The sequence below is a fragment of the Glycine soja genome, chromosome 3, assembly GCF_004193775.1.
Source record: "Glycine soja cultivar W05 chromosome 3, ASM419377v2, whole genome shotgun sequence".
Lineage (NCBI taxonomy): Eukaryota > Viridiplantae > Streptophyta > Magnoliopsida > Fabales > Fabaceae > Glycine > Glycine soja.
The window spans coordinates 30,147,858-30,160,181 of NC_041004.1; the positions used below are offsets into that span (position 1 = coordinate 30,147,858).

Consider the following 12,324-nt stretch of genomic DNA (forward strand, 5'->3'; position numbering starts at 1 on the left):
TACTTCCGGCGGCACCCCTACAAAAATAGACCCCCTCCGTTAATACTTTCAGAAGGGACCCTGTTTGGTAAATAGTTTCTAATAGGGTCCCTCTATGATAAATTTGCCTCGTTTTGTCTTCTCCTTATGCCAATTCCACAATTTCTTTAATTTACCAGTGTCATCTTAAAGAACTTACCTTATAGTTAAATCATATTAATAAATTAATTAAGTGGCATGATAAATTAGTCTAACAATATTATTAAATATTTGTGTAAAATATTTTAAACTATTCATATACATAGATTAAACTCTATTTTTAAATTCTTTAAAGAGTTTATTTCCTTTTATGGAAACACACACTACATGCTATATATGGCTCATTATATTCAATCCATTGAATTTGGATCATATTTGAAATGAAATACGTTAGGAAAATTCAGTCAGTGCTCGTGTAATAAATTACTTTTTTTTATTAATATGCATTGTATCTATGGCTTTAAACTTGATTATTGTGGATTAAGTTTGTTGATAAGTGTTAAGTTTATGGATATGTGTTTAGAAAAGATCTTATTTGTGGATTAAGTATCTTGTATGATAATTTTCACACATTAAAGAAATTAGTCTTTAGTTGTCGGTGAATAATAATTAATTTTCACACATTCATTCAACGTAATAAAGAGAAAACAAGTTTTTGGTTTGCGTCATATTCATATTGACTTGATCGAACTAACTACCTTATTGTTCAAAGTGATTAATTTTTTGTGTGACTAAACTAAATGAATAAATAGAACACCTACAAAGACATTTTGACATTCAAATTAATATTAATCCCACTATAGTGTATATGATACAATGACATACCCATATTTATAAGTGTTGATCAGAGTGGGCTGGATTTCTATGTTTAAAGCTCATGGTCCTTATAAGAGAAATGATAGGGTGTTGCTAGGTGCACCCAGCATTATTGCTGATGCACCCAACATTTTTTTAAAATACCAAAACTGCTCCTGCATTTTTTTCGCAATAGTGATGGGTGTGTGTGAGGGTGGTCCGTAAATCGTACGGATCAAGTTGATCCGTAAGGTTGATACAAATCAAGTTCATCCGTAAGGTTGATACAGATCAAGTTGATCCGTATATTGATATTAAGCAGATGGATCAACTTGATCCGTAAGCCTTTTACGGAACAACACGGATATAATGATACATCAACTTGATCAATAAATTGAATCTCTTATTCTTAATCATATGGAATTTTGTGGCTTCAAGTGTGTCTCCAAAGGCCAAAACTCCTCAAATTTTTAATTTGATCTCCTAAAGCTCTTGCTTAATGTATGGAAATCTCAACTATATAACGATACATCGCCCCAGCTCCAATCAGTTGTAATTTCTTTTACTTTGAACTAAAAGGTTAAAAAAGAACATCTATCTTAGTAAAGTGTTACAGAAGGAGAAGAGACGAATTCAAAGTAATACCTTATAAAAGGTGGTTTAAATTGCAAGCGTGAAAAACTAAGTTTATTTTCTAACAGTTTAACCCCAATTTCAGGTGCATAATTAGAATTTCTTATGAAATTAGAAGCAAAATCACAAGAAAGTTGTGAGATTCAATTTTCCGGCATAGGTTTGTTGAAACAATCTTGATAGGAGCACGATTTTATGCAGTAGACACCAATAGCAAAGGTGTTAAATATCCCAAATAAGTGTCAACCATGATACCACTATACTTAATTGGTTTTGTATGCAGACATTTATCACTTGTAAACAAATTGACAAATAATAATATAGAGCATATTATGTTTGATCTAATTTTTATCAGTTGAATGATATTTCACATCCTACAAAATATAAACTAGTGGTGACGATGATAGTAGATAATGATAGACAAGTCAACCAATGATCGTGGCATATCATAACTAAGCATGCTTGTAAGGAAATAAACAAGTTTGAGATCACGTTCAACAAAGAAATCAAGAGGATAATGCAATCATACATATGAAAAGAATGCAAACAGAATGAATAAAAATCCAACCTTAATCTTTTGAGATATCCATAGGTCAACATATTAGTAAAGCTTATTTCTAGAAGCATTTTGTTTGCTCATGGACCGCACACTCTCAGAAACAAGTTCTTGTGTTGTTCCTTCGACAATCACATGGGTTAAATTGTTGCACATAATTATGCTAGCCTTAATTTATGAATATGCTATATTGTACCCAATTACCATGGTCAATTTTGTATATGTCAATCTAAAAAATGATGGTTAACCAATTAGTAAGTTTAATTAACAATCTTTATATGAAAAGTTAACAACATATGTCTAAAACTAAAATTTAAGTTACATATGAACCTAAAACATTAATAGCCTCAAAAAGTTATATATGAATTGAGTTCTCTACTGACATCATCATTCACACCATTTCTCTTAAAAAACTAAGACAAATATAAAAATTCGATCATGTTGAATATAAAGTTTCAAAATCATTTTTTCTTAAATCATGTGAGTATAACACATTGTCCAACATTCAATTTATGCACTTACACAACCTAAAAGGACATGTAGATTCTTAGACCAAACTAAAACTAGCAGTCCCAACAAATTAGGTGTTTAACAAAAATGAAGATGAAAAATTTGCGTCAAGTTAACACTTGACAACAATGTGATGTGAAGGATAAAATCCAAGCATAAAGAACTTGTTGACCATTGATCGCTAAGGATCCAACACTTAATTAATAAGACTTAGTAGTCCCAACAAACTAGGTGTTTAACAAATATGAAGATGAAAGTTTTTCATCAAGTTAACACTTAACAAACAATGTGATGTGAAGGATAAAATCCAAGCATTCAGAAAAAGCATTAAGAACTTGTTGACCATTGATCACTAGGGACCAAAAACATAAGTAATAAGACTCTAATCATCACTATCTTGCGATATGAAACAAACCTACTACCAATGACCTTTTTATACTAATAATCTAGATCAAACACAAATGTAGCACAACTAACACAATTTGAACCTAAAAACACTCTTAATAAAGAAGAGGAAAGGAATGCTTTGGGTGCATCATGTGACATGATTAAGACAATAAAGATAAACTTATGCATTATAGTAATCACAAATCGTATACATCTTGTTAACCATGTACAAAATAATTTTAACCATCCTGGTTAGCATAGTTAACCCAATGACAATATTAGTCTACAAAATAATATCATGACATCAGTAACCATTTGCAATAAGAGAATTAACCATGGTATATATTTTAAATGTATTAGCTCTATATAATGTGTAGTTAACCGCTGACATCGATAAAATTAACAACTTTCAAATATTGTAAAGCATTAAGCATCATGTCCATATCCTTCATGTTAATGATACAGGGCGCATGTATGACTTAAGAAGCAGTACAATTATATATAGGCACTTGTTCATCATACCAAAATACAAATAACGCACACACAAAGTAAAATATGAAATTTCAACATGCATGTAATGAACCTAAACTATTTTTGGATTCTATAAAATAATAATTCTCGAATCCTAACTCAAGCATGGCAAAGACATTGATTGGGAATCACACTCAAACATATGGGCAAACTTTTGGATTCTCTCTCAATACTCAAAAACCTTGAACTTTCATCACAATAACTCATAATCTAGATATGTGTGAACCCAAACAACTAAAGAAGCATGCAAACACAACTATCACAAGCACAACAACCATCATCTCATAAGAAAAAAATTAATACCTAAAGTATTGAGATTTCTATATAAATACTTGGGTTACACATAGGTATTTATACAAAAATCACTTATGTCAAGTCGCACAATAAAAACTACGGAGTTAACTACTCTAACGAATAGTGTTAACCATTTATCAGTAAAATTACACTTAACTATATACCTAATAGAGTTAACCACTAATCACACATGAGTTAACCCTTTGAATTACTCTGCAACAGTTTCATAGAGAAAAGAAAGGCATACCTTCAAGTCATGAGAGAAATGCAACCGCAACAATAGTTTCAGGTGAAGTACCTCCGACGACTAACGTTGGACAATGTTCAGATCAGGTGCGACGATGGTTTATACAACATGTGACTAGGAGAACGAAATTCAGCTACAACATCAGCTTTAGGTGGACCACCTCCGATGACTAATGTTGACAAGGTTTCAATAGGGTGTGATGAGTTCAAACAAAGTGGGACAAAACAAGGATTTCATATCTCCTAATCCTTCACATTGTATCACTCAGAGTTGGGAGTGGTGAAATCAATGCACAATGAAGATGGAGGAACGACTTGGGTGAACGCATAATGGAGATGAAAGAACGATGAACACACATAAAGGAGAGAGAGGCAAAGAAAGAGAAGTTGTACCCTAAACTACTCAATTCTCCCTTTTCAATTGAAAATTTTCTTTTTACTTTTTCTTTTTCTTTTATTAAATATAAAATAATATAATGATATATTTTATTCCACATAGGCAATGATCGGATGAATAGTGATTACTGTAGAGCGGTACGTGTATCACTACTCTAAAAATGATCAAATGTTAAAAATAGGTAGCAAATTTTGCAAGAAAAAACATTTTGGCAAAATTATAAAAAAAAATATGGTGATATCCTTAAACCAACTCAAAATTCGATTGGACCATCCAATTTGACGGGAAATCAGTCACGTGTCTCATCCGACGCTTCCTAAAAGCTGGTGTATCCTTAAACCAACTCAAAACAGTTGAATTGATCAAAAAACCTAGTGGATTGACCGATTTAGCTTAAAATTGTTTTTTTTTTTAATTCAAAACAACGTCATTTTTTTATTGAAAAAATATTATAATTTATGACACTTTTTGAGTGAATTTTATTTTTTATTATCATAAATTATGCGTATTATGTTATTTGTTGTTCAATATTATCATGATATTATATTACAATATTTTTAAAATATTTTATTAACATCAGTTCGATTCAAACTTAATCCCAATTAAACTATTGACTTTTAATCTGGTATCTTGATCTGGATCACAGTTACTATAACATTGTATTTTTTTTTTTACCACATAAAAAATATGACATAGAAACAGTGGGTTCCTCCTGTACCAAAATAGAAACAAACAGTGAGTTTTTTTTAAAAGAAATCCGTGGGTTTGACCAACATCTATGTTAGGCGTTAAAGAATAAATACTTTGACTTAAATTTATTTTTCAGTTTTATTTATTGATATGTGCCTTCAAAAAGACATGCTGGCAACATTTGATAATTAATTAGGGTAGCTGATTCAAACTAATTAAAAACATATATAAAAGATTAAAATTAGACCTTAATTATTAATCTACATTAACTCAAGGGAAAAAAGGTCAGAGTAGATTTTATTTCACATTAATTAACGATATTAACTTTTTTTTAAAAAGAAATTTCTTTATGACATGCCGATAATAATTAGTAGATGGAAATTGTTTGAAACATATATTAAAGATTTTTGCGTCATAACGTACCAGTAATAATTTTAAAATTTTTTATTGGATATTTTTTCCTTAATTACTTCTCTTTCATTATTAATGATGCTAGTATATTAAATAGAACCCCACACATTTGCTTCCTTCACAAAACACAAATCACTTTAATCAACTCTCCAAGTCTTAATCTTTCAAAGAGAATTCAACAAAAATAAGAGAAATTTCTCTATCGTGAAATATGCAAAGCCTAATCACTTGTGTTTTGATTATTGCTTTTATTTCACCATGTTTATGTCATAGGTGGAATGTTGGAACCCAAAACACAATTTATAATGTGATAGATTTTGGTGCCGTGGGAGATGGCAAAACAGACGATACACAAGTACGTGTGTTTATGTTTTGTTATTTCTAATTCTAAGGCTTAATTGTACATTTCTTTTTTCTACTATTGTTATTTTTTATTCTTTTTTGACAATTTGTTTTTTTACCTATTTTTATTGTATAATATGACCTATTTAATTATTAACTCCACATCTAATATTTAACAAAAATGTTAATGAAAATGAAACATTTAACGGCACATTCACATTAACACTCTATTACTTTGTCAGTATTTTTGTTAAGTATTGTATGTCAAGTTAACAAATTGATCAAAATTATATTATTTAGCATTTAACAAGACATTTCTATTTTGAATTGATGGTAGGCATTTTTAAAAGCATGGCAAAGCATGTGTGAAGCACAAGGGACATCAACTCTATTAATACCACCAAACAAAGTATTCTTGGTGACGAGCATGTTACTAAAGGGTCCTTGCGTCGCCCCAAGTGTTCAAATTCAGGTATTTCTAATATCATATCCAACTGCATACCATCAAACTATTATTTCTTTTTTGTTTTATTAAGCTTTTGGTACTCTAAAATTTTATGATCTTTTAATGTTATTTTTATTTTTGAATATTTTAAATAAGGCTCTCATAAAATATATTTCGTTATTAATTTTCATTTTTTCTTAAATTCCATTTTAATTTACTTTTGAATTTATTTAAATGTCAAAAAATTCTCATTTAATCCGTATAAATGTTACAAGTTTTCTCTTAATCTGTAGACTGGGATATAAAAAAAATATAAAAAAATTATAATATTTACAAATTACATATATTAAAAAGTAAGTGAAATACTACTTAACAAAAAAAGAGTAACCCAATTATTAATAGATATTCTATGATAAAATATTTTTTTTAAAAAAAACTATTCAAAATAAAGTAAGTGATAAAGTGATAATTATAAGGTTTTAAAGAATAAAACTTAATAGAGTCATTCATTAGAATCTTTCTGGCATGTTCAAAATAAATATCCAATACTGAATCATTAAATGGAAAAAATAAACAATTTTCTTTTTCTGTTTTTTTTCATTAAGAAAAACTAAAAAATGTTAAATATATTTAGATGAATAAATCAAAAAGGTGTTGAGTCATAATATATAGACTATTGTACTAAAGTTAATTTGGGTTTCTCCTATTTGTATATCTTGGCCTTCTGGAATCCTTTTAATAATTGAAAAAAAGTCCTTGCAATATGACTTTGTATTTTCTCATTATTTGTTTAATTTTCCTCCACTCTTCTTGTAGCTTCAAGGGGTAATAGTTGCACCTACCAAGGATGCATGGGTGGAAGGTAATCTGAATACTTTGATTATGATCTCAAATGTAAACGGTCTCACAATTGATGGAAGTGGTGGATTAATCGATGGCTACGGTTCTGCTTGGTGGGCATGCAAATCTTGTCCACGACCATCGGTTTGACTACTCTAAGCTCTATTTTCCCATAGTTTGTTTTTTTTATATTGATATTGATATAAAAATTCAAATTAATCATTATTACTTTAGCATTTTTTAATTTCTACTTTTTAATTTTTTACTACCTCAATCTACGTCAATAATGCACTTAGGTACAAGTTAGTATATTCTTCAAATGCAGGTTCTTATTATCAATTCCTGCAATTCTGTTAGTGTTACTAATCATATACTAATTTATTCTCAACACCAATTGACTGAATTTTTCATGTGGATGATGCAGGTTCTTATTATCAATTCCTGCAATTCTGTTAGTGTTACTAATCTGAACATGATTAATAGTCCAAAATCTCACATACACGTAAATGGTTGTGAGGGTGCCACATTTTCTCATATTAATATTAGTGCTCCCGGTGATAGTCCTAACACTGATGGATTTGACATTTCTACTTCCAAAAATATCATGATCGAAGATTCAACTATAGCCACCGGTAAATTAAACAAAGTTTTCATCTAATGAAAATATATATAGTATCAAATTTCAAATTAATGTTTTAAAATGATTACTATATGTGCAATTTTAACTTACATTGTCTTTCTACTTAAACAGGTGATGATTGTATTGCCATCAGTGGTGGCTCCTCCTACATCAATGTTACTGGGATTGCTTGTGGACCAGGCCATGGAATAAGGTTTATATAAATTACGTTTTAATTTATTTAATATATTTGGGAGTGATATCCTTCAACCTAACGCACTTATTAATATGAAAATAACAATTAAATATTTGATGGAATTATATCACACACTTGCACATGTCATAAAACTATAAAATGATTCCTTGATTAAATTAATATCTTTTGTTATATCCAATTTGTAACTATAACAAATCTCATCAATTAACATGAATGAATTAATCAGCATTGGCAGCCTCGGTAAAAAGTTTGATACAGTCCAAGAAGTTTATGTACGAAATTGCAGCTTCATAAGAACTACAAATGGAGCAAGAATCAAGACATTTCCAGTAAGCAAAATATATACGAGTGACAACGTATTTGCTTCCTATAACTATTTTGCTATAATTATATATTTTGTACCCTTTTCTTAAACAATGTAGTTATATAAAAGACCATCATTATACATTGGAATATATATATATATATATATATATATATATATATATATATATATATATATATTCTTTTAAATCCTGGAACATTGATTTAGAGGTGTAAGGAAATATTCATATGCATAGAAAAAAATTATTCCCAATATGTCTTACCACTTGAAAGGAATATTTTATTCATTGTATTTTTTTTTTTTTATAGAATGGAATGGGTTATGCGAAACAAATTACTTTTGAGGATATCACCTTAGAACAAACTCGCAACCCAATAATTATAGATCAAGAATATCGTGATTTAACGGTATTCACTTAACTATACATTGATATTATATCCCGTTATTCCAACTTGTTTATTTTGTCTATTGTCTATTAAAGTTGTATTTTTGGAATAATTAGAATCAAGCAGTTGAAGTCAGTGATGTGACATACAGAGGAATTCATGGAACATCTCTAGATGGAAGAGCTATTACCTTAGATTGCGGCGAGTCTGGTTGTTATGGAATTGTATTGGATCAAATCAACATTGTCTCTTGTTTAACAGGAAAGTCTGCTTCGTGTTTTTGCAATAATGCTCATGGAACAGCTACAGCTACAAATCCAAATTGTACTTGCTTATTACCATGAAATCCTTGTTACCCACTCAAACATATCTATAAGTGAAATAATGAGTATTATCATATTACTTTTTCAATAAAATATTAATGTGAACACTCATTTTTAGGTTTTTTATTTGCTCCTCTTTTATTTAATTTATTATATGTTTTTATTTTTATAGAATGGAATTTGCCAAAGTAATATATATAAATAACTACATTTAATGTTATACATAACATTTAATTACTTGACAGTATACAAATATTCCATAAAAAATTATTTTTTTAAAATTATGTAAAATGATAAGGAACGCCATTTCTTAGAAATTGTTCTAAATGAAATTATTTACGTTCAAATAAATTTTTCCTTTTACAAATTTTTGTGTGACAATTTTTGGCAGAAAAAGAGAAAAGAAGTTTATTCTTGAAAATTTCACAAATAGAGTTTCTCTTTCACATTAGAAGTTTTTGTACGGCACACAAATATAAGAATCAGTGCGACCTGCACCCGGGTGTTTGGAATTGTCGTTTGTTGCTACAGAACACAACTTGCCAAATGCCAAAAGGAAAGAGAAACATAAGTATACACTAAAATCCACACACAAGAGTTCCAATAACTCAAGAAAATTAGTAACACATTGTGAAAAATAAACACCACGGAAAGTATCACTTTAACTAAGTATCACTTTAATTTTTTAATTTTTAATGTAATATTAATATTAAAATCAATTCTATAAATTATTTTTCTTTTTTATTTATTAGTTCTTCGGTATAAAATAATTTAAGACGATATTTATTTTGAGATGGAATAACTAGTTTTTCAGTAATGTTTGATTGAAAAAGAGAGGAGAAGAGAGTAAAAGGGAGGAGAGAATTTTTACAATTTTCTCTTATGTGATTTGGAGATTTGGAAAGAAAGGGAAAATTTGTTTAAGTGGCACCATAAAGTTACAAAAGTAATTATTCAATAATATAAAGTACTTTCACGGAACTATAAAATACATAATACTACAAGTACTTCCGGGGAACAAACTCAAGCACTTTGTCAAGAGAAAGTCGAGAAGTCAATCTTCTGTAGAACCTAGATATTATTGCACTGTCAAATCATATTAAGAAATGATTACATAGGATATGAAATTTAATATTCCCAGGCTCGTCATTATGACAAATAAACAACAAGGAAAATATATAGGTGATTTAAAATTCATATATAGACAAATGACAACTACTTCACCAAAAACAGATCAATTTTCATGAGACATTATGCATCTTGTAACAACTATGAATATATGATACATTTTTTTAAGGAAAATGAATTTTATTATATAACCTATATGATACATTTCTTATAATCCAGATTGGATAAACTTCTCAAAAAATACTTACAATAAAAAAGAGTAAAATGAATCATATCTCTCCCATAACTAAAATCAACTTCTTTTCACCTCAACTTTTGAGAAGTTCTCTCATCTAATTTCTTGAAAAGTGAATATGCATAAATTGATTTTAGTCTATAAGAAAAATATAATTTATTTTACTTTCTTAATTTTTCCTATTATAAATACTTTTTGATAAGTTTACCGAAATTGACCCTGTCATGTTGGTTATCACGTAGAGATTAGAGAACAAAATATTTCAATGTATTGTGTTAAATTTACCATGAATATTTTGTTTCTTAGTAACCATTTTGTGTCCCCATTGTTACGGAACATACTTCAAGGGAGGACTTCTATGAATGATTAAGTTCATTTCTTAATCTTTTACACACAAGATAAATCTACTCACACTCCTATAGGGTAGAAGAGGGATTTATAGGGTATAACAAACATGCATACACATACATAGCAACAAGTGTAGGAAACATTGTTGTACATTTAGAGGCTGCATTTTTTCTACATTTTCCTGCATGTTCTCTACTGTAATCGGAGTGTCTTCTTAATTTTTCTTTATATTTCATTTAGTGAATCAGTTCCTATCAGAGCATCTTCCACGCTTCAAGCACAGATGGTTCATACGTGAGGAGGCCAGAGGCGTATTAGATATAAAAAACTATTCATAAGTCTTCACCTCACAGGTTAAGCTTTTGGAATAATTGGTTAATGAAAACTACTAACACAGTTTTTATCAGTCATACATATCAGCATACAAGAGGGAGAACAAAGAAATCAGATCAAAATAAGGATTAGAAAGAACTAACTCAACTATATCCACTCCTTGATTGATGATCTTATATTGATGTTTCTATATCAATAACACACAACTGGATCTAGATCCTCAAAAACTACATTTAACACTAACATTTATTTTAGGACACAAAAGTAAGATATATAATTACATATTAAAATTTAACACCAATTACATATATTATACCCTATATATCTCGCATACCTTTCAATAACTTCCTTCTCGAGCTACAATAAATTCCTCCATTTTATCAGTATCACCAATATCAGTAGGTACCAATATCTCATCCTCAGTTGTGAAATTGTATCTACCCCCAATAGCTCTTAAAAGCTGATACACTTCAAACATGGTGGGCCTCTCCTTTGGCGTTGGTGAGACACAGTTGCATACAACCTTTAGAAATTGGAAAAGCTCGCTATCAGCATCCTTGCTGACTAGTGATTCATCAATGGCATCATGGTGTTCTGCATTGCTTGTGAGCTCCGTAATCCATTCTACCAGATTTCCTTTAAAAGTTTCCGGAGCTTTATAGACATTGGTAGGTCTTTCACCTGTCACCAACTCAAGAAGAACAGTTCCAAAGCTGTAAATATCCCCTTTAGTTGTGGCAACCAAAGTTCTTGTGTACTCAGGAGCAACATAACCTAAATCACCAAACTCCCCATTTACAAAAGTACTCAAATGAGTATCAATTGGGTTCATCAGTCTGGCAAGGCCAAAATCAGAAATTTTCGGCTCAAAATCTGCATCCAACAACATGCACTTCGAGCTAATGTTTCGGTGGATAATACAGGGATTGCAGCTATGATGAAGCCATGCTAAACCTTTGGCAGCTCCAATTGCAATTTTGAGCCTTGTAGTCCAGTCAAGGGTGCTCACACCATCAGCAGGATGAAGTTGGTCATGGAGGATTCCATTTGGCATATTTTTATAGACTAAAAGCCTCTCCCTTTTGGCCATGCAAAAACCTAAAAGAGGAACCAGATTGCGATGTTTGACAGTACCCAGCGTACCCATTTCAGACATAAATTGTTTTTCAGTGTACTGAGATTCTTGTAATCTCTTAACCATAAGTGTCGTGCCATCATCAAGGACAGCTTTGTAAACAGTTCCTGTTCTTCCTGTCCCAATCATATTGGTATTACTGAAGTTGTTAGTAGCCTTCATGATATCACTCAGTTTCAT

At 30.0% G+C, this 12,324-nt stretch overlaps 2 protein-coding genes across 4 annotated transcripts; one reads left to right on the forward strand and one right to left on the reverse strand.

Annotated features, from left to right (window-relative positions):
* Positions 1-5,608: 5,608 nt before the first annotated feature.
* On the forward strand, positions 5,609-9,053 carry LOC114405460 (probable polygalacturonase At3g15720). 3 transcript variants are annotated; one of them, XM_028367982.1, is made up of 8 exons: positions 5,609-5,823; positions 6,148-6,282; positions 7,072-7,239; positions 7,520-7,727; positions 7,847-7,928; positions 8,158-8,260; positions 8,565-8,663; positions 8,759-9,053. In XM_028367982.1, the coding sequence occupies exons 1-8, from the start codon at positions 5,680-5,682 to the stop codon at positions 8,984-8,986; spliced, it is 1,167 nt and encodes a 388-aa protein (XP_028223783.1). In that variant the 5' UTR covers positions 5,609-5,679; the 3' UTR covers positions 8,987-9,053. The 3 variants fall into 3 exon arrangements, with proteins under 3 accessions (XP_028223783.1, XP_028223784.1, XP_028223785.1); XM_028367983.1 differs by lacking the exon at positions 8,565-8,663; XM_028367984.1 differs by lacking the exon at positions 6,148-6,282.
* Positions 9,054-11,346: 2,293 nt separating this feature from the next.
* On the reverse strand, positions 11,347-12,324 carry LOC114405114 (probably inactive leucine-rich repeat receptor-like protein kinase At5g48380). Its single transcript, XM_028367776.1, has one exon. It carries the CDS (start codon positions 12,322-12,324, stop codon positions 11,347-11,349), a length of 978 nt encoding a protein of 325 aa, XP_028223577.1.